At 36.7% G+C, this 27,625-nt stretch overlaps 1 protein-coding gene across 1 annotated transcript; it reads left to right on the top strand.

Annotated features, from left to right (window-relative positions):
- Window positions 1–484: 484 nt before the first annotated feature.
- Window positions 485–25,861, top strand: LOC148822957 (tumor necrosis factor receptor superfamily member 11B-like). The gene is made up of 5 exons (XM_088929199.1): window positions 485–548; window positions 6,961–7,330; window positions 17,284–17,499; window positions 19,019–19,243; window positions 23,061–25,861. The coding sequence occupies exons 1-5, from the start codon at window positions 501–503 to the stop codon at window positions 23,450–23,452; spliced, it is 1,251 nt and encodes a 416-aa protein (XP_088785325.1). The 5' UTR covers window positions 485–500; the 3' UTR covers window positions 23,453–25,861.
- The last annotated feature ends 1,764 nt before the right edge of the window (window positions 25,862–27,625 follow it).

The following is a 27,625-nucleotide window of genomic DNA, read 5'->3' as shown; positions in this document are numbered from 1 at the left end:
TGATCCCTGCTTCACAAGCTCAAGAACTGTATGCTGTTGCTTTAAATATGAAATATATAAGTGGTTGTTAGTATAATTATTATTCTTTAGGGATGAAATTTGCTTAAGTCATTTGAAAATAATCTGCTGACAATAAAATAAAAGGAAGCCTCTCTGTGAAATCTATTGTGGTAGTCATTAGAAAACACTAGATTTATTTATGGGCTACAGTAATAATTATGGAGAGCAAAGGCATTCACGACTGCTATTCGTATACACGATTTTTAATTTAAAGAATACAGAAAGCTTCTTTTAAAACGTTTAGGGGAGAAGGAGTCACTGCGTTTGTTTTTCTTTTAAAAAAAAGTACGCTGCACCTATATGCGGTAGAATTTTAGAGGCAAAAAAAATCTGCAACTGGAAATTAACATCAAGTGGGTTGGGCACGGTTTTCTTCCCTTTTTCCCTAACTATAAGTATGGAAACTAACTTGTCCAAACCTACTGCACTTGGAAAGAGAGATGGGTGTTAGCAATCTGAGGTCGCAGACAGTTATGAAGCTTCATGTGGTAAGTAGTATCTGATAATTCACGGTCTGATTGCGTTTAAGATTCGATCATACTTTTAACAGTATTTTATCACGTTTTTTCAAGTTGCGTATTCTTCTGTTTTCTAAGAGTTTAGTGGTTCACATCAGAATGCCTTGATGAGAGAAAGTATCTGTACCGCAAGGATTTATTATTTAAAGTGTGTAAATACATCCGTAACACAGATCTGTAGTAGAAATGTCTGTTTGCAGTGGAGGAAGTATTTAGATTCAGGAAATCGGAAAAAAAGCTAATTGTAAAGAGATTCATGGTATTACTGTGATGGGCTGTTTAAATTAAATACTTTGCTGCATAACGTTTCTTGCGAAATGGTAAATATAACAGTAAGTAGTAAGGTGTACTGTATGCTAAATATTTAGAGCTAAACTACAGAAAAGTGAATCATACCGTAGATAAGCCCAAGCTACTTTAAGAGACCCCCGTTCATAAATGGGTAATGTATTTCAAAAGTAAGACAGGTTATTTTTTCATTTACAGTACAATGACTAAATTGTTGTTTCCCCATCTCAAGTCTTCGAGCATTGCAGATTTGTATCTAAATAAACGGAACTCGATATTATCATTATTATTATGATGTTACATTATAGCTCAGGTTCTCGATGTAGTTTTACGCTTTTTTGTAAGCGGGTGGTTTGCATTTCAAATTACCTAAGGTGGTGATGGTAACGGATCAAGAGTATAATGTCACCGTATATTAATATGTATTATTACGTCCTGTGCCAAGAAAGTTATCACCTCTCACCACACAGCACAGACAGTCGCTCCATCATAGAATGAGGTGTAGGTTGCTGTGAGCGAGTCAGACTTCCCACAGAAAAACCCGAGCACACACATTAAAGATTGTGGTTAGTACAAGAGAAAACAACTTCGCATTGAGAAATCCAGAGATCCGCAGCTGAAAATAAAAGTAATGGTTTACGGAGGGAAGCAGCAGATAAACAGTTCATAAGAACAAATGACTGGTACAACTAATTATATATATTTGCAGATTATTTTCTTTTTAAGTTTGTTATTTAGAAAGACAGTATGAGACAAAAAAAATAAATTAATTGCCTTCCAATCAGAGCGAGGTTTTGGTCTACCTTAGGAAAGGTGTATTGAAAACCACAGTAAAATGGAGCAAGGAAATTGGGGTGAATCAAGGCCAACCTCCCAGCAAGGCAAGACACAGGGTGCGATGATGAGCAACATGAAAGGTATATTTTTTAAGAACTGAAACATGATATAGTCGAATAATCAGTGCAGTCAGATGTGCAGTCAAGTTGGCTGGTCCAGAGTTATTTCAAGGTAAATAGTATAGACAAAGATTTCCTGCCTTTTTCAGTTTAAGTACATTTTGGTTCCATTGTAATGTACATAAAAGCTATGCGGCATCTACACAATACATAGCATGAATGATAAATGAAGGCTATTATGCCAATAAGGTATTCACATTGTAGAGTGCATCTGTTAAAATGTACTGGAAAATGTGTTTATTACACAACTATTTTAAATGAAACAGTACTGGGGACATGATCATGCTGTTCGTTGCAGTTGGCTTCTTCAAACCTTTGAGAAAAAAAGAGGTAATAACTTCCCACATGTCAGTCAATCTAAAAGTCAGTTTAAAAACCATGTAATCTACTGAACCTCAGGGCACATTACACACATAGTACTGTTGTTCTCTGGATGAAACTGAATAAACAAGAAGTAGAACTTGTTCCCTGTTTAATTCCATTGGATAACTGAAATGGTAGTATTCCGTTAGGCAAAGTTTACGTCTCAGTGTTTTTCACAAAGGAACAAAAAGTTACTGAAGGAAGTACACTATTACAACTTCCTCATTTCGTCCAAAACAAAGGATACCAATCTTATATGTAATCCAGTCGTGATGTTTTCAGCACAGAGAAAAAAGTCCAGATCCACAAATGTTAATAAAAATGTCTAGGTTTCTAGTGCTCATTCATACTGTGAAAGGGAACCACTGTAACAGTTCCTGTATATCTTCCTGTGTATGTGTAATGATTTGCTATTACTGTTTCAGTCCATTCTAATCTAATCTAATGAATAAATCTAGAATAAAGCAGCTAATCTTGCTTATGAACAGATATGTTTTGGATGAAACTGAGAGGCATGATAGATTTCAAAATGCTTCTGTGCCACATCAGTGAGATCGGAGTCTGTCTGGTGTATTTGTTTGCTAATCCCACCATCAAAGCCACCAATGAAAAACCTTCTCAGAATCCAAAAAGTAAATAAAGGTGGCACGCTAGGTGGGCTGAATGGGTTCCTCTTGTTTGTAAAAGCTGCTATGTTCTTATGTCATTTCAAAGGTAAATCAACAAAAGGGAAATATGTGGCATGCAAAAGATGGATTAAGAAAAAAATAAATGATGTAATTGAAAAATGTACAGTAGATGTCATAAATATTCTAATGCAAGAACAAATATTTACAGCAAATAAATGTATATAAATACTTCTTTATCTCTTACACATACAGTATAATACAATGTATTCTTAACAGATATGAAAGAGAGATTAAAATTACCCTTATTTGCATGATGGGGTGGGCAATCACATTTTTATCTGAATTGCTTGTTTGTCAATAATACTGGTATTTTAATGGTATTAAATGACACTTGATTCTCATAACACATGCAAAACCAGGAATGTTCTGTGATAAAGATGGTTTATTGATGGAAATCAATTGGAGTGCATTAGTATGGAATCTAATTCTTTTTGGTCCTCCATTCTTTTAAATAAAGGACAAAAAAAGAACATATATTTTTTGCTACAGCATACTAATACAAAGAGCATGAAATTTGTATATGTGTTACACCTGATCAATACAATGATCATCACATGATCAATACATGTCACAATAACAAGAACCTTGGCATCTGGACTATCATTTTAAAGGAGAAATGATTAGGACGAGTCAAATGTTTTACATTTCATTTGTTTCGGAATTCATGATGTAATGGTTTGTAATTGTGTTGCTCCGCTACCAAAACAATGCTGTTTTCCTCGTGGCAAGCATGACCAGTGTGGTACATTAGTCGTTATAGTGTATATTAGAGGACAACATGACTGTAGGTGGTCCGGCCTAAATATGGAATCTTGTCTTTGAAGCCATACAGCGTATGGTGGAAAACAAGCACTGGTCTCATCTGCAAATGATTTAAAACTTTAGTGGTTTTAATTATGACATGGAAAGAGCTATTGTTCCACATAATGTCGGCCCCCCCAAGATGTGCAAAGCTTGGTGATAAAAGGCATTTCCTATTCCAGGCAATGTTAAACGTTTGAGAGAAAGTGTCTGGAAGCAGTACAGCATATCTGAAGTTATTTTTCTGAGCATGCTGTTGCAATACCTTAATAGAGCATCTGCCCAGTGCATAACCTTGGTCTCTAACTTCATGCATGCTGAATTCCAACCTCCTTGTCTCTGCACAATTCATTTTTTCCCTGAGCAATTGGAGGAGTGAATGGGTATTGGAGGATAATTTCGTGCTTCACTAGTGGACTGTAGCCGGAACTCCGGAAGCAGCAGCGCCCAGTTGGCTAAGGGCTTCTGAGGGAAGGGTACTGTAGGTTTAATCAGACAGGGCTTTCTCTGTTTCTGTTGATCGCCCCCTGTGACCTCCCGGGGTCTTGCAGGCAAGTGGTGCTTTCTGTGAGGGACACTCCTCCCTTCCAGCTGTCGGTCAACCTCCCGTACGGGATCGTGCTTCCCGGCTCGAAAAACTGAGCGGCTCCTCTCAAAGGTGAGAGGGTCTGCCCACATGTCCGTATTCCCCCCATCCTCCCCACCGTTTGCAGCTGTGGAGACAGGAATTGCAAGCCAAGACTAAAAAAACACCGCTGGCAACTCTAAATCGGATAGTGCTAACAAGAAAATGCACACAATTGCACATTTCGACAAAAGACAGTTTCTTGAAATTCAGTAGTTAATTTTTAATATCCTTTCCAGATATTTATTGACATTAATCAGCACTTTACTAAGAAGTTTTGCTTCATGGTACTTCATGATACCAGTTAACTGTGAGATAAACAATTTAAAGGAATAACACTCAGAAAGGACTGTTACTATCATAATTTCAGCTTTCATAATTTCACTTTATTAAGAAGCAATGGTGAAGTGAAGTGCTCACATACAGTACAAACTAAGAAGAATACAAGTCAAAGTTCTCATCATTTCCAGAAGAACATAAAGATATAAAGTGTTTATAAAGTTATCCTATTTTAACAACAGTTACACGTCATTAAGACGTTACACCACAGAACAATATAATTTAGTTTTTGTATACACTGAACCTGTGTGATATGTTCCACAGGACAATTACAGTTTAAACTAAACAGCTTCATGCATCTACAGTATGTATCATGTCCTTCCATGCATGTAAGCCATCATAGACACAAGTGATGACTGTCTAATATCACACCAGTAGATTGTAGAGATATTGTCCACAGGAATGTGTTGCCCGTCTTCCATAGTACAGTGTTCACACTACAGCAATTTGTGTAGGCTAGCTGAAGTTATAGGCACAATTTACATTGTCATCACCTAAGATTGCCTCATCCCAAGAATCTGAAATAATACCCAGAGCATTAAATTAAATATTTTATCATCACCACACCCTGCAGACCACCCTGTTCCTCCCCATTCCTTAATACTGTAAGTCATGAAAAGGCTTTTAGTGTTGCAAGCCCAGCCCGGCGAGCCTCAGCCCCACCCTGGCCCGGTTCAAGGGCGGGAAGGCGGTTTACAAAATGAGCTAGGTGACCCAAATATTCAGTCCCCTGAATTCTGAGGAATGAGGTAGTCGTCTCATGTTGGATCCCCTGGGCCCTGACTGAAGAACATTAAACTCCCCTCAACTGTGATTTGATCCCTGTATGACCCGAGGCTTATAAAAGTTAATAGTTGGAATCTGATTTACCCTGATGCCTCTTGGCACATAAGAACCGAATTATAGGCTTAGTTTTATTTTGTCTGACCATTACATATCAATATGACGCTTTGGTAAAGAAACGTATGTGGAATTAGCATTAAAATTTCATTCAAAACACATTCCACTATGCATTGAATTGGATCAGATGAAATTGAATGAAGTTCAGGGTCTTGTTGTTATTAAACACGAATTGGTTTGTGCAGCATAGCCGAGAATAATCAATCATTCAGGTATCACCACAGATAAAGATCACATGGACTCAAATCAGATTATATTAGGGTCACGTAGGTATTCTACCAAGAATATCAAGGGTCTTGTTGGAAAGAAGAGTCATGCTGTAAATAAGGTCTCATAAATAAAGCTTTAGTTGATATTCTATTAATCAAGAATTTTCTATAAACTGAGGTTCTGTGAAGTAGTAATAAAGCGTCCATAAGTATTCAGTGTTGATGATGTTAGGTTAGGATTAGTGTGACTGTTCGGGTTAGTATCAACACTGCTTAGTGTCTAGATGCTTTATTAAAATTATAGAGAGGCAAAATAGACTTAATAGAATATCAATATAATCTTTTAATGCAAACTCTTATTTATATACAGAACAGTAAAAGTAAAAGGTTTAGAATGGACACGTATTTGGACAGCATTAGATTTATGCTCTCTCTGAAGGTAGACACTTTGCCCAGTCAGAAATGAATCCTCATGTAAATAGTTTTCTGTAATGTAAGCTTTGTTTATTCATATTATCTTGAATACAAACTGTTTTTCTGTTATGCAAAACTCTTTTATGTACTATATGTTATCTTTTGAATACCTACAGTATACCTTTTGTACCTACATTACATGATCTGTACTTCATAAACACCCTGTGAAACGTTTGAATGTGCATAGAGGTCATATGAATATAAATAATCAGATTCTTGAAATATTGCATATACTACTGTATATGTTATAAACTTTGTTTCCTAAAGACTAGCCTTTGCACTTTTTGCTGTGGATCTTTCAGAAAACATAATTATAGTTGATTCAAGGTCTAACCTAAGATGTTGTTGTGGTTGCACTCTGTCCACAAAGGAAAACTGTAATGGTCGGAAGGTCAAAAGTTAATCTTTTCTTATCCTGAAGTGAATACATCATGCTCTAGGAAGAAAACAACATGATTAAATAATTGTTTTAATAAATAAGTTAGTTTGGGACATTTAACTCTAATAGAGCATTTGAAGGTTGCATTACTGGACTCAAGCCAATAAACATCAAATCAGAGAAAACAAGGAAACACTGTACTCAGTCTCTCTGTGTGTCTTCCTAGCTGAAGAAGTACTCTGAACATTTTTTTTCATGCTGTCAAGATTTCTGAAGCATGTTTTAGAGGGATTGACTGGAGGTTGTAAGTGCTCGTTTCAGTTTTACAGTACTTTAAAATATTTTCTTTATCTTTCCAGCTTTTTGCCATCTCCTTTACCTGGGCTTTTCATGAGGTACCTGTACCAAAGTATCAGCACTGGGATCCTGTAGCATCCCAGTTTTATGTGTGTGACCAGTGCCCACCTGGTACAGCTCTACAGGAACATTGCAGTTCCACCAGACCGACTGTGTGCTCACCTTGTCCTGAACACCATTTCTCTGAGCACTGGCATTGGGATGACAAGTGTCAGTATTGCACTGCTGTTTGCAAGGAGAAACAGAGAGTTCGGCAAGAGTGCAACAGCACACATAACCGAATCTGTGAATGCATCGAGGGCTATCATCTGGAAATCGAGTTCTGCGTTAAACACACTGCGTGTCAGCCTGGATTTGGCATAAAGATTCCAGGTATGTATATGTTTTTTTATTAGGTGGCACCTAATTAGAAACTGCAGATTGTTTGACTTTCTGGTACCATTGGTTCTACCACGCTGAAGGGGATGAGAAACATGGGCTTGCCTCTTCGACGCACCAGCCTGCTCTCACTGGTATCTCTGCAAGCCTGCAGCCACCTGACAAGCTACAGGAGATGGTTTTTGGAAGGAAGGAAGGCAACGAAACCACTAGCTGGCTAATGCTAACTTCAGCCTGAAGAGTCTCAGGCTTACGTTTGGATTGTACAGTTCAGCTGGTGTTCTTATTGGCTGAGCTACTCAAAAGCCCTCCCATATCCAGCCATACAGAATGTCTCACATGGTTGTCTTCCTGGAAAGGGTCATGGTATCTGCAGTTTGTGACTAAGTAATTTGTTTTTAAATTCCATCCTTCCTGTTTCAATTGGACATTAGATGTTTATTAAGCTACAGGTTCGTGGTGACCTAGAGCCTAACCTGGCAGACAATGGACACAAGGCAGGATACACCCAGGCAGACCAGTCCATCACAGAACACACACACAGGAGCGGTTCAGAGATGCCACTTAACCTAGACAGCATTCTTTTGGAGTATGGAAGGCTACCAGAGCGACAGACAAGAACTCTGCATGGCCATAGAGAAATCAGGGCATACTCCTTCACACAGAGGGTCACAATCAAACCCCACACTCAAGGCCTGTGAGGCAGCAATGATAACCATATACCATGATGCCCTTTTCCCAACAAGTGATTCTATAATCACAATTGTTTCCGCTCTTCAGAATCTGCTTGTGACATCAGCGACCCGACCTTTGTGAAAATAGTGCATGAGTTGTATCTCCACATTTAGAAAGCAAACATCAATTTAACATGAAAGACATTAGTCATATTTCTTCAAATAAGTGAGTATTACGTCCGAATGTCAGATACTAGGTCTCATGAGGTGAATTACACAATGGAGTATGTGTTGTGAAGTACAAGACAATAGCTGAGCTGACCATTCCAAAGGAATGGAGTAGAGTATGTGTAAGCTTTTCTAATATGAAATATTGTACTCAAGAGGACTTTCTTTTGCATGACGGGTAGGAAAAATTTGCACAAAACCTCTAGTATGTCCTTCTAAAACCAATGGATGAATTAACTGTGCAGATTTAAAATGATTCCTTTCCCAGGGGAAAAATACTATCTAATTTTGTTGGGTTAGTTAATGTCTTTGAAGAATTTGCTCACACTACAATTTGTAAAATAAGAACATCATGGTATTCCTAACTGGTAATGGAATATATTTTGAAGATTGTCTTACGGTGATCCTATGTAAGAGCATTTAAATCTGTGTTAGAGTATTGTCATACGGTACTTTTTTACCCACTCTATTGAGTAAAGCAAAAAAAGGAAGATTTTCTGACTATTTGGTATATGGATATATAGATATATAGATGAGCTCTTTTGGAAAGATTTTTAGGCCCTACTTTTAGCATTAGTTTTATTGTTTTGCACTTAGAAGGACATATATTAATATAATAATAGTAAATATCTATTAGTAATAACTATTTTAAATAGTTCTTAGTTCTTAGGTCAATTTCTTGGCTTAGTTCTTAGGTCAGTTTCTCATTGAATAGATTCCTGTATTTTCTCATTTTACCTTGAACAAGCATTTTATACTTTGTACATATACAGTAACTTATGTAACCCAAGTATTCTGTGTCCATATTGCATTCTGCAGTAGCTTATTGTTTTTTAAAAAAAATATCGCTTTTGTAAATACAGGATATTTTTGTGGTAAAATGCAGTTGGCCCTGGAGGTTGAACAAAATCTGGAAGATGAGTTTTGTAACACAATAGTAAATAGATGTATTCACATTTTAAATAAAAAATGTTTGATGTGTTAAGAAATAACATTTCGAATGGATATTTATTAAAAACCACCATTGTGGTTGGCCAAACCCTAAGGAGATTTCTGTGTCATGACTGCCGGAGAAAGATGTATATCAAGGATGAGACCTGAAAAGACAGGTAAAATCATCCATTTTCTCAAGAACTTAAATAAATATTTAACACTTGCAAATGAATTTATTGGAAACCCTAGCAAAGTTAACTTATTTGCTTATATTATGCCCACTGATAGTGAAAAGTAGTGAGGGGTATTATTTAGATTACATACAACCACCATCAATATTAAAATATACAGTAGGTTATCACTTTGGCAATTTAATTTTATACTGTTGATGACATTATAGAGCAAGTAGTGAGTGTTGAAATAGTGCAGTGATACGAGGTAGGTAGCTTTGTGGATGTGGGTAAACATTTTAGCAACACATTGACTTAGACAAAACTCTTAACTTTGTACATACTGTTTATTCAGAGTGTCCATTATTAGAGGAACTAAATGTCTTAACCAATCTAAGATAAATAGTTTGTGACAGGTGTTCATGGTAAGACTTCTGACATGTCTCATGGAAAGAGTGGAAATGTGTTCCTGCTCCATTTTATAAGAAATACAATGAGCAGATCTACAATTTCCCATCGTAATACAATAAGTGCATTCAAGATGTTGGGACAAAGAGAATAATCTCTCTTGCAATAACTTTAAAAATGACCAAAATCTCATCATGTGCTATTTATTTTTAATGAACTTTCAGAACTAGTGAAAATTATTCTAAAATGCCAATAGACTTTTAAAAATATTTGTAAAGACAGTTTAAATATTAATAATGTAAGGCAGTGCTTCTGACAAGCCACTGTGGTTCCTGTTACCAGCTATTTATTTTATGAGCTGTCTTTCTCTATTTTTTGATGTGTGGTTCACATTTTTACATAATGTTACATGTTTTGGTAATGTTACATTTTTGGTAATGGACAGGCAGTGAACATAGAGTAGTTTATGTATTGCTTCTGAAGACAATTAAAGAATATTTACAGTTCCTAATTAACAGTCTCACAAAGTGCAGCATTTTGAGACACTTAGTATATTCTGTTTATAAAACATAGTTTGAATCTTGGCTAAAAAACTGGATTATACTAATAGCATCTGAACAATAACAACTGGTAGTAATTAGCTACGTGCCAGGATAAATTAGATGTGGTTATTAATCAGTCAGGATTACACAGTAGTTAGCATGCCAAGCTGTCTGGCTTATCTACATGTTTAAACACCAATGCTAAATTACATAAATGTATAACATCTTTGTCATCTTCCTAACACTTAATGGCTTTCTTATGTTATTTTCAGCACTCTGTGAAGTAAGTTTGTGTCATCGTTTCCAGAGCTGACTAGGGCCTGGATTAAATCTAAACTCCGATCCACCCTCCACTTGCAAATCCTGAACCTAAATTCTGATGGCAGCATTCCATTGGAAAGGCACAAGAAGCCTCTGACAATAAGGAATCAGTCATGCTTCATTTAGAGTTTGCGACAGGCTTCCATTTAATGCATACCTGCCATCCCAAAATAATGAACTCTCAAGAGCCGTATTGTAATTTGGTTGAATTTGATCATAGTTCTGATGCTGTGCAAAAAGAACGAGTGAAAGTGTTCTCAGGAAACAGAAGTTAAATTTTGAACCAATGTGTTGTGCATCTCATGGGACATCAACTCTGAGGATGTACTGGATGCTGGGAAGGTTCTTTTTGTGTCTGTGGTGTTTTTTTCACATTTTTCTTAATGAAGGAAGTGCTCCAAAGTTGAGATGTCTGTGATAACAGCCTGAGTGGTCTGAGTGGCAGTACATGAAGGGCCATCTGTCACTATTTGATTATGAGGCCATGCATAACCTTGTGAAGTAGCAGCAGAAATATATGGATGTACAAGGGAATTGTGTTTAAAAAACTGCACAGTCTTTCTTTTTTGTGAGGGATATTTGGTAGATAATTTACAAATTGACTTAAACTCATATTTATGGGTAGTTTATTAAAGTCATGTTTTTCATGGTCCCTTAGGCAGTTTTAATTGTCTGGGAGCTGCTGATTAGCTTAACAAGGGAAGGCACTGGTGTGCAGTGCATGTTGAGAACCATAGCCCACAGATATGTTGAGGTCTACACCGTTAACTGGCTGCAACTGGGAATCCCCATGTGGTACCACACGATTGGGCAAGTTCCCCTGAGGCTGTGAGTCAGCTAGGGTATTCTAGGCTCACTGGAACAGCAAACTCTCTGGCTTGCCAAGCACCAGTTAGCTTGCAGTGTTGTTAGCCAGAGTAAGGTCCCTCCTCCAGTCTTCTGTGGCCACAGTGGGGCTTTCAGTGTGAAAAATGGCACGTACTGTAGTTCGGACAGAGCATGTCTTGAAGACAGATGTGCTGAGGTCTTTATCTTTATCCTTCCTGTGCTGGAATGAGTTGGTCAGCATTTAGAAATCAAATTGAATCTGATTTTCTCTTTATCCACAAACCCATCAATTATCAAGGTTTAACAAACATACAGTAATCTATTATATAAAGGAGAATTAATACTGTTCAGTCTTTTACAGATATTGCTGTAAAATACCTGCAGAATGTATTATGTCTTAATGTATTACAGGATCTTAGATCTTTTCACTTTTCACTCTGACACTATTGACATTATTGACATATAATATCAGATTTAGTTCATAAGGGCATATTCATCAACTTTATTGTGGTAAATTGATTTACAGTTAATACTTGGAAAGAACATATGATCTTTTAAATCAGATTAGCTTTTTAGAGAGGTACTCTTCATGGTAACCTGTCCGATGATTCTATGAGTGTGAAGATTTGAAATTGATGTAAATTTTCTGTCAAGTTATTGCTACAACACATTATATTTGTGGTTTAATGTGAATCTGTGGGGTAAAGTGCTCTGGGATACCCACTAGAGTTTGGGTTCTGTTATACACTTTAATGTCTGACCCGTTTATTTGTATCTTATTGATTAGAAGTGGCAAATCACCATAAAACATCATGTGAATGTATAGTTTTTAAGAGCATTTTGAGAAAATGCAGAGGCTTTTAGGATCAGCAGATGGCGCAGTATCACTGTGATTATATATATTTGTTTGAGAGTGGGATGAGGTGTAGAGATGATTATTACTGCCATTTTTGCAAAACAACATGCAACCACACAGGATGTAAGACAGAATGTACAGCTACCCATAGCAGTAATTACCATACAGCTAAGATAATAAAAGAAAACAAAAATCTGTTTTTAAAGTTTAGAGAAGAAATCCTTTATAATTTTTAAAAATCTTTTATTTTTTATTTGTTCTTTATAATGGAGTTTCCAATAAATTCTCCCTTGTGGCACATATCCATTATAGCCCATTTTAGGACAGATGACAGATGCTTCTTCATTTATTGGGTGAGGAAAGAAGTTTTGAATCTCATTCTCTAGTTTCAGAATATTCTGTCTCTGGGTGACTTACACTTTATTGTCCCTTCTGGAAAGTGTGTGCAAATGGGGACATATCATCAATTCAAAATTCAGACAACCTCTTTAATGGGATACAGGCTGTGTTTTGTAACAGGCCCCTGCTATTTATCATTATCATTTGCTTTTCTACAGCACATTTCATACCAATTCATCCCGAAGCTTTGCAGATATAAGAAGAAGCCACTTCTTCCACCACTGACGTAGAGTCCCCACCTGGGTTGAACTGTAGCAGACGTTATTTTCCAGTAAGTCCACTTCGTAGCAGGACAAGATTATAGGCATTTTTTGTACATTGAATTAAGGCTAATATCCTTTAAAAAGCAGCTGTCCTCATAAAGTGGGCTAAAATGGATATGTGCCACATGGGCTAGTAATTGCACAATGTGCAATTGTGCAAGCCCAAGGTAAGATTTGGTCAGGACGCTGAGGTTGACACCTCTACTCTTATGACCAATGCCACAAGATTGTCAGTGACCAAGTAGTCAGGATCTCACTTTATTGTCTTTTCTAAAGGATGGCAGTTCTTATAGCAGCAATGCCCGTGCTCGTCATTCTGGGGCATTTGTTTACAAATTCTGGTCCAGAACAGTGAGCGCCACCTAGTGGTCCACCAGCACCACCTACAGCAGCATCGTGGTACAGGTTTCCCATTCCTCCACTAACCAGGCCCAGCCTTGCCTGCCTGACAAGATCGTTCTGCAATAGAATTACTTCAATCAAAGCCTTGACACATAGGATTTTTCATGAGTGCTTCTTATATTTTGGCTGTTTTATTTACAAAGCAAAAAATTGCAGCAAGGTAGTTTTCTTTCTCATAGCCTACTGATTATGGCTTTTGGATTATCGACAGTTCAAAGTATTTGAAATGCAGATGTGAAGACATGCTCACACAAAGGACCTTTGAACACAGGCATGACTACACCCTCCGGTATGACGATAATAACCCCAAGTATTCACTTTCAATTCCCAATCAAATTATGCATGTCAAAAACCACAGTCCTGCCCAAATGACCAACAAGGTGGACAAGATTAAATAATTGCCAGGCTCCAGATGTCAATGACACCATTTGAACATATTAATGGAAACTCTGGATAAAGCAATATCCTAACACACTCGGCATATTGTTGAGCGCACAGTGGGGAGAGTTTCTTTTCAAAAGTATTCTATAACAACTACAAGTTACTTATATAAGGGGTTACTTTTTAAAATGAACATCTGGGGGAGAGTAATTCAGTTGCAGTGATCTATGTAATAGGTGCATAGTTATTATGTACATTATTATATAATCTTGTAAAATGCTATTTCCCCCCCCCCCCCCTTTATGATTAATTTAAATAGTAATCTCTTACACAAGAAACTTGTAACTGGAACATAGTACTTTGTAAAAGTAACTTTTCTCAACACTGCAGACAAACAGTACATCTGCATTTGATATTTGTACTATGGTTGCAGAAGTATTTTACGGGCACAATCATTGTTTCTGGTAGTGCTTCTATCCAGATGGTAGACTTCTGAATAACTGAAGGGTATCAAGAGATATTTAGTGGTTTAAATATTGTAGTAGAGATTTCAGAGGCCAAATAAAAGCCTCTATTTGAAGCAGCTAAATTGTCCTGTGATTCCTACGCTGAATAGTTTCATTAATATTTTAGCTCAATTTATCATTGGGGATTGAGACATTATTAACATTTTGAATATTATTAAAAAAAAATTCAGAAGCGGTGCTTATGTTTCAAATGATAGCAACTGATACCTTAAAGCTGTTTTATTTTAATTTTTTGGAAAGGGAGATATATCTTTGAGATTTCCAGTTCAACTGTCAAGAACAGTCTGGTTTCAAGACCAGATTGAATGACATCTGTGCTCACCAGGTAGCATGATTATCCTTGTTTCCTAGAGCAGTAGACTATTTTTTCATAGTGCAGGCAGCACATTATCCTCATAGTGGAAAGTCCCTTATGCCATAAGTTAGCATCACCACATGTTAATAACTAACCTAAGCCCAATCCAGATGCTGAATGAAAGAGTTGGACTATTCTCAAAATATCCTGTGACTATGCAGTTTAGTAAATAAATCCAAGCCCAGAACAAGCCTGGAGTTGTTGGACATTTTGATTAAGAGTTGCCTGCAGCTTTCATGATTCATTTCCAGGAACAACAGTCCCTGTGGCTGTTTGAAAGCAACACAGGAAAATTTTAAAACAACCTGGAAAACAGAATACAGTACTGAAGTGTCATTGTATTTCATGAGGTAAATGGATATGTCAAAGGCATTTATTTACAAAATTTGCCTTCTATACTCAAATCTAATTTTCTTAGCTCTTACTCTATATGCATGTTGTCATACCTAAACATATTATTTCATATGTCTTTGTTCAGTTATATTCAATTACTAGTCTGTTACATTTAGTTACAATTCTATAGTTAAAAACATTTTCTCAAAAAGTAAAATAGCACATACACTGAAATGTACTGCATTTTACTTGTTTAGATAAAATGAAACAATCTAAATCTGGCTGTGAGGGTCTCACAAGAAAATATCTTTTTCATGGCCCCTGACAGCAAGGTCTTTCTGAGCAGGTGGTTTGAAACTTGCAATAATTCTTATATGGTTTTTCATGTATTGAATGAAGTGCTTCTAATTAAAAGAAGAGATACTGCATAGAAAAACAACTCTTTTGGGAACATGCTGAAAGCAAAGTGGTCAATTTATCCATCTATTTTCTTACCACTTTATCAAGTACAGGGTCACGGGGGGCCGGAGCCTATCCTGCAAGGCAGACGCCAGTCCATCAGGGCACGCAGAGACACAAACACACACACTGACACCAGGACCAATTTATACTATATGGAATGTAATATTTAAATTAACTGTTATATTGTTCAATCTTGAAGTCACAAATTATTTTTTTATTATCTGTTAGATTTTGTTTATTCTTCTAAATTTGGAATCTCTAGTTTTTTTAAAGATTTGGCTTGATGGTAGACTTCTGTATTACTCAAGGAGAATGTCCCATCAGACAAGCCCCTCCCACAAGTAACCATTAGATCTGTTCATTCTTTAAATGATGGCCTGTGAATGAGCATAAAGCATAAAAAGTTAGTGCCTATTAGAGATGAACCATGATTCTCACTAACATAATTGCAAGCTTATAGGCACGCAACAAGCCACAAGAAAAATCACTGATCTACTAAAGATCATCCTAAAGATCATCAGTGCTCTGTAGGGCACTGTCACTTGGAGAATCCAGGTCACATTCAAGTGTTATGACCCAGGATGTGAATCAGTGACATCCAGTTAAAAGGGCTACACCTGATAATAATATACTTGTTAAATCAATTGGGAGCCTTTTTCTAATACTGACACTGAATGGGGTTGTTTCTGGGATTAGCATGTGCTGTTCATGCTGATAATGTTGTTTATTTGGAGTTAAAGTGATCTAGTGTGTGTTACTTCTCCATGTGAGAAATTATTTCTTTATTTGGTTTCATTCAGCCTGATATTGCAGCCACAGATTGGCTTGTTAATGTGAAACTTGTATCGCAAGGGTGCAAAGATAAGAGATCCTGCTCCAGCAAAGTGAATTATTTTTAAAAAATCAAGTATTTTCTTGCTTCTGTTTTGTAAAAAGAAGCTGGAAATACCTATAACCCACAACTGAATTTCTTTTTCTCCTGATAGGTGATTGCCCTTTAAAAAAGAGGTTATGATCTTACTTTAGTCTTACAAAATTGTTAGTGAGGCTTGAAGACCAGCACAGAAAAAAAATGTTTCATATGTTGTCACGTGACAACCAAAAATTAAGAACAAAGAATAAGCAGTGTTCTAGATTATCCAGAACAAAAAAGTGAAAAGTACGTAGATTTTAATCTTTTATTTCTCTATGGGGGAAGTTCCCAAGGATGTGGAGGGAAGCTCATGTCTGAATGGAGTCTGATGTTCTTGAGTTTGCAGTCAGGTTTTCTTCACAATTAAAAGTAGATACAACACCATTTGTTAATAAAATATCAAGCTTTCAGATTTATAACAAAGAAACGCACTATAAAAGGCTGTTGCACCTCCCTTTTATGTAAGTTTCAATGTGGGTGTTTCTGAAACTTATTCCTTAATTGACAGCTTTTTCCACAAAATATTTAATAAACTGGTTTGTGGTAGAGATTTTAGTCTCAAGATTTTTCTGTCAACATATCCATATTTTCTGAAATTGTGATTCCTTTTGAGGATCAAATTAATTTTGTAGCTTTGTAAGCTTTGAGAAGAAGTGCTTTGGAAATCCTTAGAAAATCTAAACTGCTTACACATGAAGCTTCCAAACGATAACCAGCTGTTATTTCTTAAAGGTGTAAAACACTCCCAGTAAAACACAAAAAGCAGAGATCATGCTGCAAGCACCAATCTTTCAGACTCAGAATGTTTAAGCTGTTTATAACTCTCAGAAATATTTTGCAACAGCTTTAAAGAAAACTGATGACAGTCTAATTATTCTGATAAATATTGAATATACCGTTTGTCCATTTCCCATTAAATATGATCTTTTATGTTACTTTGACCATGGTCTAGGTACGCCGGAAAGTGATACAGTTTGTGAAATATGTCCAAATGGCTACTATTCGAGTAGACTATCAACAACTGAACAATGTAGTAAACATACAAACTGCACAGACCTGGGGTTCAAGACATCTTCTCCTGGTACTGCAACACAAGATGCTATATGTGAGAGTAATGGAAAAGGTGGAGCCACTCAGTGTTTTCGTCACCACCTTCAGTGTCACTCAGGTAAAACAATCGCCTATTCATCTTCAGTCTTTGACATTTGAGAATTTTTATTTGTGTGACTGTATTTGATTTTTGACTGCTCATCTTAGAAACGGCGTCTCATTTTCTGTGACGTTTCTGACATCTTTATTAATGCAAAACACTTCCTCTATAACAACAAATTACTAAAAGGGACGATTTAACTTCATTCTTGTTCACTGCCTTGTAAATACAACAATATGCTGTCCCACTGTGTGTCGTCTGTTACATTCATCTACTAGTTACATTAATTATTAGTTTTCAATACATTTAATTATTTTTTGCTCCTTTTTACTGAAACCTTGGGTGTTTTGGACTGAAATACTAACATCTTACCCTAAATAGCCTTTTACTAATTCTTCCAGTGTGCACTAATAAATACATGTTTATGATCAGATATTGGTCAACCAATGGAGTCCAGCTTCGAATACATGCTGAGGCATGCAGTCTGAGATCAAGTTGTGCCACCCATCTTTGAATGAGAGGTGCATTAAGCCCTCAGTCTGATCTGTTTGTGATACAGTCTGGCCAGGTTTCTTTAATAATAATTAATAATTGCTTACACTTATATAGCGCTTTTCTGGACACTCCACTCAAAGCGCTTTACAGGTAATGGGGACTCCCCTCCACCACCACCAATGTGCAGCATCCACCTGGATGATGCAACGGCAGCCATAATGCGCCAGAAGCAGAGAGAGCAGAGTAATGAAGCCAATTTATAGATGGGGATTATTAGGAGGCCATGATTAGTAAGGGCCAATGGGAAATTTGGCCAGGATGCCAGGGTTACACCCCTACTCTTTTCGAGTGACGCCCTGGGATTTTTAATGACCACAGAGAGTCAGGACCTTGGTTTTACATCTCATCCAAAGGACGGCACCTGTTTACAGTATAGTGTCCCCCTCACCATACTGGGGCACCCCCTGCTGGCCGCACTAACATCTCTTCAAGCAGCAACCTTAGTTTTTCCCAGGAGGTCTCCCATCCAGGTACTGACCAGGCTCAGTGGGTTGCCTGTTGTGAGTTGCAGGGTGATATGGCTGCTGGCTAAAAGAAGTTCTGTTTCTTCTGCTTAAAGAAGCAGAATGTCAGGCTACACATGTTTTGTATGCTCTCGTCAGCCCATTTGTGGTAATATCTGCACTGTAGGCCTTAGAGCTGATAAACTAATGCCAAGTCCATTTAGGGAATATAAACAGCAGATACAAAAATCAGGAGCTTTCATGTTTATGTTATACCTTTGGGATTCTGATTGGTAGCAGTAAACATGTATAAAGTTCAAAGTCCTTCAGTATAATCTGACTATCAGCAGGCATTCATTTAATTGTATGTCATGAACCATTTTATATAGGAAACACTGATTTACAGAAGTGTAAGAGTACCCTATAATAATGCAAAGTGAAAGTGTATTTTTTTAGATTTCAGAATGTTTAGAACGATTGTTTAATAAATGCCATAATAAATGTGATTATTTTATATATTCTTTTTATTTTCTCTTTAGATATCACTCTATGTGAGGAGGCTATATTCCAGTTTATTGTATCTCAAGGGCTATCCTCTCTCCAGCTTGATTTATTAATTGAGAACTTGCCTGGGAAAAAAGTGGACAACAAAAAAATAGAAAAATTGAGGAAGACCTGCAGTCCCAAGCAACAGATTCTTCACCTGCTGAAACTGTGGGTGCAGCAGAACAAAGACCAAGATAGCATGTTTAGTATAATACAAGGTGAGTTTAATTTAAAGTACCCAATAAAGCATTCAATTTACAGTACATACAGTATCATGTTTGAATTTGCTTTGTAGGGAACCACTTGTACCTTGCAAGCAATGCCATCCAATCCACTTTAGCAAGAATATCTGATTGCAAGGTTGTCAGAAACATCAAGATTATCTTGTCACTGCTATGTAGAACATTGTTCTTTTTAAGTTTGGAGCCATCTACGAGAGTGAAGCAAAAATACGGCATAAAGCATGTTGATACAATGTTAAGTGTTATCTCACTTTAATGTATGAGAGGCTAGTGTTTTCCCTTTCAGTTTCAACAACTTTTCAATGTTTTGATTAGATTGTTTTTTGCTTCCTAATTAGTGACATTGGAATGTCGTGGGATTGTTTTACAGAGAAAAATTCTGTTCTGTTCTCAAGAGAAGAGTAACTTTGTGACTTCAGTGAGTCAAAAAGATAAAATATTTATTTTACTGACCCATTTGACTGATTATCTTATTTGTTTATTGATCCTTGGATCTTATCCTGTCATTTCTTGAAAGAAGCCAGAGAATTGGCTTCAAGGACATGTCTGTTAACCTGTTAACCTTCAGCAGTTTTGTATATTATCAACAATGATGGGATTTCAAATAAATATATTAAATATTTTGTTGTACTTGTCTATAATGTCATAAAATAGTTTCAGCTTTTACATGTACTGTATGGTTCACTCTGACAGTTTCAGTTATTCAGTTATTTTATATGTATATGTAATATATAGAGAGACGAAGAAGAAAGAACAGATACTAAAAACTAGTACCTTAAAAAGTTTTAGAGCTACAAAACTAGATAAACCAAACTTAAGTGTTTATTGACAACGTTGGAATAGGGAGCTGCATCAGCATGCATAAACTGCATAGGAAGAGGTTAAAGGTTTGTTCCAAGCTGAGAGGTAAAGAAAAGAAACACTTAGTGAGATAGAGAAAAGCTTAGATTTTTGTTTTGGTTGTTTTAATTTGGTGCTAAAAGAATACATAAGCCTGTTGAAATATAAACAATCTGACAATGGATCTACAGTATCTTGCAATAGACGGACACTTTGATATCAGTTGGCTATCTGATGCACACATTAATTAATTTTGTTCTCTTCAGTATTTGGAAACTGCATGCTAGCCTTAAATGCCTTATTAATGAGAGGAGGCCACCTGGCCCATCTTGCTTGTTTCGAAGTTAGTTGCTAAGCAATCCAAGGATTTTATCTAGTCGTTCCTTGAAAGAAGCCAGTTTATCATGGCTAGGCAGCTAGTTTCATACTTAAAAAACTCTATTTACAAAGTAGTGCTTTCTATTCTCAGCTTCAAATTGGTCTGCCTTGTACTTTACACTGGTCCACTTTATGCATGACAAATGTCATCTACCATGTGGCTGATAAGTTGCAGTTTTTTTTTCTTTTTGAATTTCCTTTGCTGCTTCTATACTGTTCATAAATGATCCTTCCAAAGCAACAGCATCTTTCCTGAATCTTTGTGGCCAAAGTTGTTTACAGTATTCTAAATGAGTTATATCCTAGTGTATTGTACAATTTTAACACAACATCCCTTTATTTAAATGCTACTGTTTTATTTATAGCTACAGTACATATCATTCGATTGCTTCCAAAGTTGTCTGGACAGCAAAAATAATGTCAAAATACACAACTAAGCTTGTCTCATAAGTATCTTATTCAAGCTCAGTTTCCTATTTTACATGTATATTCGCAGTTTGCACAGTGTGTTTTGCAATGCAATACTTTGACCATGTGGATTAAATAACATCTGATCATGTTTGCCCATTCTTGAATTCAGTGTTAAATTGTCTTAAATTTCTTTTCTGCTTCTTCAGTTGTAAATAATTATAATATTAATAAATTACATTTATATAGCACTTTTCTGGACACTCCACTCAAAGAGCTTTACAGGTAACGAGAAGCACTCCACCACAAATGTGCAGCGCTCACCTGGATGATGCAACAGTATCAGTGAGAAATAGAACAGAGTGATGAAACCACTTCATAGTTGCGGATTATTAGGAGGTCATGAATGATAAAGGCTAGTGAGAAATTTAACCAAGACACTGGGGTTACACTCCTGTTCTTTTTGTGAAACAAATGAAGTTTTTAATGATCTCAGAGAGTCAGAACCTCAGTTTAACATTTCATTTGTAGGATGCCACCTTTTTTTACATAGTTTATAGTATCCCCATCACTATAGTGGGGCATTAGGACCCACACAGACCGCAGGATGACTGCTCCCTGCTGGTCCCAATAACACCTCTTCCAGTAATTTTCCAGGAGGTCTCCTATGCAGGTACTGACCAGACTCACACCTGCTTAGCTTTAATGGGCTGCCAGTTGAGATTAAGTAACTCAGGCAACCGAAACACACACAATCTCTCTAGAGAGTAAATCATGGGAAAATGTTGGTTTTTAAGATTACAGGGGAATTCCACCCATTCTTCTGAGATGCAAAACAGTTTTAATATCTTTCCCAAGATGACATATTAGTTAAATGTCACACAATTCTTAGAATATTTGTGATTGTTTCAGAATATTTTTTCCTGTGTTGAGTATCATTCCCATGTTCTATTTGATAATGTTTGGTAATACTATGAATTAACCACTTTTATACAGTACAGTACGTGTTATGCTACAATACAGTACAAATTTACAATTAAAAGACATAGTTTTGCTTATAAGATTCAGGGTCATGTTCCAACAGACATAAAAGACAGAACAAACTACAGCATGCTCTCCATTCTCATTAGGAAATAACAAAACTTAAAATTACTCTCATTCTATTTATGATAATATATCCTTAGATCAGTAAATACCTTATAAAACATTGAAAATACTGTCATCCAATCTAACTATTTTGATAGCAACATGGTATCATTGGTCACACCTTTAGGCTATCCTAATAACAGAAATGCAATAATGACTTTGGAATTATCTCTTGTCCATTTAACTTTTCTCTTTATTTTATAATTCTCCTTTGTTTTATACTGTAGTTAATTTGTATACGCTTCATTTTGGAGAAAAAAAAACCTATGATAACAACAACTATGATATTGTGTTCTTTTTTGGTATTTCCTCCTAACAGATATTTGACTTTCTGTAATTTATGATTAATCATGTTGCTACCATGGCGCCATGGCAGAAGAGTTAGTGCTATTCCTTCACAACTCTTGGGTCTTGTGTTTGATTCCTGCCTGGGGTGCCTTCTGTTTGCATGTTCTCCCAGATGCCATATACGTGTTCTCCAGATGCTGTCTTTGGAATGTGCTACTCTAATGGATGGATGTTTGTGTATACCCTGCAATGGTTTGGGCATTGTCACGGATGTCGGAAGGGATTGCCATGGAATGACAAGGAGAGCAGTAGCGACCCTATGCGTAGCGGTGAAAGGGACAACACGGAGGTTAGCTCAGGCTCAGGGGGTCGAACAATGTCGGTGTAGAAACCTGTGCCCTCAGGCCATGGACGTGGGGTGACCTGGTACTAGGCTGGTCTCACGACATCCATACCCTAAATGCTAAGCCAGGAGCAGAGCAGACACAGGAAGTAAATACGCTACACAACAAGACACTCCGGAAAGACATGAATAATCACAGGGAACTAGGAACAGGACAGAAGCAGAGTGCCCTCTAGGTGTACAGGGTGTGACATGCATACCATCTTGCTTTGAGTTCATTGTCTGTTGGGTTCAACTACTCACTGTTACCATATACAGTACAGTATAGGACTAAGTGGTTATTGAAGATTAAAGTTACAACAACTTGTGTGCTTTTGTGTTTTATTGCAGGTGTGAATCATTGTGAGAGAGTGGTGTCTAGATGTGCCGGTTTTAGAAACCTGACGCTGAGTCACTTGACTGCAGTAATGGACAGCCTGCCTGGAAACAAAGTGAAAGAAGAGGACATCAAACAGATCATGAGCACATGTGAATCAAAACAGTACATTCTTCAGCTCTTGCAACTTTGGAAGATGCAAAATGGGGACCAAGATATTGCCAAGGGACTTTCACAAAGCATTAGGAAACTAAGAAGGAAGAAAGTTCCAAGAAGGTTATTAAAAAGCATTAAAAAAATCATCAAGATCTTCAATACATCTTCTATACATAAGTTGTATGAAAAAATGTTTTTGGATATCATTCAGGGGAGCAAGTGTTTAAAATCCAAATCACTTAATGAATAAACACAGGGACATTATTTTTATTAGGAAAAGTACGAGTTATGTAAACTTATTTAAGAGTTGTATATAATCATCATTTTTTAATTATGCTTGCAAGTTTCTTTTCAGTTGGTGGATGGGTATACCATCAGGTTATTTGTGCTTCTTTTCAACATGGAATATATTTCCAAAAGGTTTGTGCCTGTAAGAAAATAAAAAATCTCATGGAAATCCTAAAAGTACTTCAATAGGTGTTAAATTAATTAGAAAAAGTGGTGTTTCTTTCTAAAATACTGTATAGGGACAAAAAGGAGCTCATTTAAAAAATGTCCTTTCTTTGAAAACTTACTGGGAAATAATTGCTCAGATACAATTTTTTTTAACTTGTGCGAACTTTATTTAGTGCCTGATCAATGCACTGTGACTCTGTTTTAAAGAGTGATAATAAATTAACTTGCAGGCATCCTATCTTTTCAAAGAAAAACATTTAATGTAACCCACACAACAGTTAGCAACAGCATACGTACATATTTGTTTTACAGCAGAGGTAAAAAAGTAAAAACCCCTGCTTCATTCAGTCACAGTAGCTGATCAACAGCTACCCTGTTCTGTCCATGTATCTAAGAGAGAACACGATTCTTAATAGAATGTATTCTCTAGTCTTCAGACACATTTACTTAAAACTAACGTGAGCGAACCATTTTAGCCCCTTTGGTACCTGATGGAGCAAAGCATCAGAAGATAATAGCATAACTTTTTTTCTGCTATTCAAATACTTATTGCATTTCATATTCATGGTTGTTGTTTTTACCTATTCACTTTTCCATTCGAAATGGCCATTTTATCTGACCTTTCTGGCATGTGGTTTCTAAAACTATTTTTGTTGAGCTACAGTATATAAGGAGAAGCTACTGTATGTTGGGAAATATCAGTGTTGCATCATTAACACTTTTCTAAAGGTCAGAAAGGCGTGGTGCGTCATCACTTTTATAGTGAAACTTTGTTCTTGAACACTTAATTAGAATAGCAAATAATACCAGAAGGAAGAACAACAGGCTATAATAATGAATTACGTACTTAAGATAGTTAATTAGCAAAATAAATATTATTTAGGCGGTTGTCCATGTGACAGAAAAATAGAAATTAAATGTTTTGTTTCTCCATTAATCAAAAAACTGAAATTTATTCATTACGATGTTACAAAATAAGCTTTATATTTTTTTATTTAAATATGGAGGATTTTTAATGTCTAAATATCAATTGTGTTTTTACAAAGTATTTGTATTTAATTGGTTTAAATAATTATTTAAATATTTAATTTAATAGTCACCTACAGTAGACTACTGACAATTTTCTTTTGATGTTACTTGCCATTTTTAATTAAAAACTAAAACAATAGGTTATATTAAAAATTAGATGTGCCCAACTATTGAGTAATTATTTGCTTTGTGTATGAAGGGATAAGAGTATTCTTCAATCAATAAATGAGGCTTATACAGTACCTTTTAATTTGCCATATAGTATTATACTCTAAAATTGCATTGCGTATGGGGCCAAAGAAAAAAGTGTTCTTTCAAACGTGACTGTCATATCTCTATGTTGATTTTTGTTGGTGTGGAAATAGACAAAAATGTGCTAGAAATTAAATGTAGATAATTTAAGACGTTATTTGAATCCTTGTGGCACAGGTGGAAGGGCTTGTTAATTTTTCTAATCTTAAACACATGTATATATTCATTTATATTGTTGTGACTGTGGGACAGCTGAAATTCAGTGAGGTTTGTAGTTCTCATAAATCTTACCTTATTTTGATGATTTAAGACAACTGGTATTGCTTTGCTCTACTGTATATACACAGCTGTTCTTGAGTCATGAGGAAAGAATCAATCTTGGAGGATGATGATGGTAATCAAAAAGTGTTCCTAATAATTACCTCAAGTTAATTGAAGTCACTGTTAGATCGGTAAATCAGCAATTTTAAAACATAAATATTTACTGAGTCATTCCTAGTGAGGCCATTATGCCAGTAACAGAAAAAAGGGAAGAAAAAGGGACCATCATCATTATCCATCATCCTCCTCTTCCTCCAAAGTATGTGCCGTGAGAGAACACCTCCTTGAAATTAGATATGAATCCAGATTCTGTCCAAATAATATGAATTCTGAGTACTGGACCCTGAGGGATTTGGTTCTGGTAAGGATCCATTTTGTTTATTAAGATGCAGGTTTTCTCTCTTGGTCCTGAAAGGTGTCTTACAGTATGTATTAAGATTATAAGGATAGAATTCTGGGCATTCTATGTCTATAGAAGGTAGGGCTCTAAAACTCACTGAATTGTAAATAGTGCATAGTGTAACCATTTGTTTATAGTGTAACTGGTGTATGTTGTGTAACTGTGTGTGTTATTTATCGTAATAAATATTTGTCTTGTCTAAGTTTGGGCCTGATTGTTACTCTGTTGTCATCCAGCACTGCTCACATCTTTCCTAGCACTTAGCGTTTTGGTCTCGTCAGACCATGAGTTTCACACTCAGTGTCACTCAGACCTTATCTTTATTGCGTTCAAGAAAGGTAAGATCTCACTCAAACTCTCAAGCAGCTCCTGCCATGCCAGCTGCACTTTCCTTTCAGTTTTCCTGATGTAGCCAATGCTCCCTGGAGCTCTTGGCTGAAAAGCCAAAGGTGCAAAGCTACTATTTGTGGGATTATGACTGAATGCCACTAAGTCAGAAGCCCCCTAAAAAGGAGCCCGATACAACATCCACAATGGCTTTGTCTCCTCTTTTCTCTTTCCTTTTCTCTTCTCCTAATCCTGCGTGTTCTGCTCTCCCTTCTTCCCCCTTTTCTGGTTGAGAGTGCAACCCACTGCACCTGCAGTATGACGGTCAAATTCTAATTCCTCACATCTGCTTCTTTGGCTGTACACGTCGCTGTGTGGATCTTTTCTAGCACCCCTCACTCTACCCCACTTTCTCCCAGGTTCAGTCCTCCTGAGTGAGGGGGTTGTGACAGTCAGTGCAGATGTTTCCTCAGCCAGGCTTGGCGCCAGAGTACACTGTCCCGTTACGTTTGTCGGCTCGGTTTCTCATTATAATTTGGCCAGACTTCTGAAGTAAAAATATGTAGTTATTTGTATACATAGATATATTGTTTCTTGTACTCTGTTGTACACCTGAATATATACAAAATTTCATATACAGTACTGTGTATAGGGGATATATACAGAGTTCTAAAACAAACAAGAATTTAACAAGATAACTTCCCATTTACCATCATGTGACTCTTTAATTTTAACTGTCATTAACTGTGACTAAGCCAGCAGCTATATCACCCTGCAGCTCTCAAATGGCTATCCACTGAAGCTAAGCAGGGTTGAGCCTGGTTAGTATCTTGATCAGAGATCTCCTGGGAAGCTATGGTTGCTGCTGGAAGAGGTGCTAGTGGGACCAGCGGGGGCGCTCACCCTGCAGTCTGTGTGGGTCCTAGTGCCCCAGTATAGTGGCGGGGACACTATACTGTAGCGGGTGCCCTCTTTTGGATGAGACATTAGATCACCAGGCATTTCTTGATAAGAGTAGGGAATTGTCCCGCTGTCCCGGCCAAATTTCCCCCCTTGGCCTTTACTGGGGCTTTCAAATTGTCCTCGTGCATGATTGGCTTGCACTTGCCCTGCGATGGACTAGCGTCCCATCCAGGGTGTACCCTGCCTTGCGTTCGTTGCTTGCCGGGTCAATGACATCACATTAACTGTGACTTTCACCTTGATATAATAATTATTAAATGATAATGTCTGTAAGTTAATTGGTTACTTTGATAGCATGTATTCCAGTGTTTTAGTACAGGTATTAAGGCCTTATTTTTCTTAGAATGGTTTTCTTGAAGGTGTCTGTTTTTCAATTTCATACTTAAGGTAAGCAATGTTGACCAGCATGAGGTTGTATGAACCTACTTTAAAACTACAACTAAAACTACAACTAATATTTCCTAGGTAATCTTTCCTAGATTTGTATGTTGGTAACTTATGATTTAGTCCTCAGAAGTTTGGTAACTGTGGTCATAATATAGCATAGAGGGGAGAAGGGTGGGACCCAGTAAAAGAAACAGGTATTATTGTTCATTGTATGTCACAACAACTTAAAATTAGCTTTTATCTCATTTGTTATCAAATAGATGACTGATGATGCTAAGTCAGAATAAT

This window comes from Atractosteus spatula, chromosome 12, assembly GCF_055471065.1.
Source record: "Atractosteus spatula isolate fAtrSpa1 chromosome 12, fAtrSpa1.hap1, whole genome shotgun sequence".
NCBI lineage: Eukaryota > Metazoa > Chordata > Actinopteri > Semionotiformes > Lepisosteidae > Atractosteus > Atractosteus spatula.
Note: the sequence above shows the minus strand (reverse complement) of the source record. Positions and strands in the feature narration are given on the sequence as shown.

Coding starts and splice junctions, on each gene's coding strand:
- LOC148822957 (XM_088929199.1), top strand. CDS start 501: ATGGGTGTTAGCAATCTGAGGTCGCAGACAGTTATGAAGCTTCATGTG. Junction 7,331..17,283: donor ATTTGGCATAAAGATTCCAG/GTATGTATATGT, acceptor ACCATGGTCTAG/GTACGCCGGAAAGTGATACA. Junction 17,500..19,018: donor CCACCTTCAGTGTCACTCAG/GTAAAACAATCG, acceptor TTTTCTCTTTAG/ATATCACTCTATGTGAGGAG.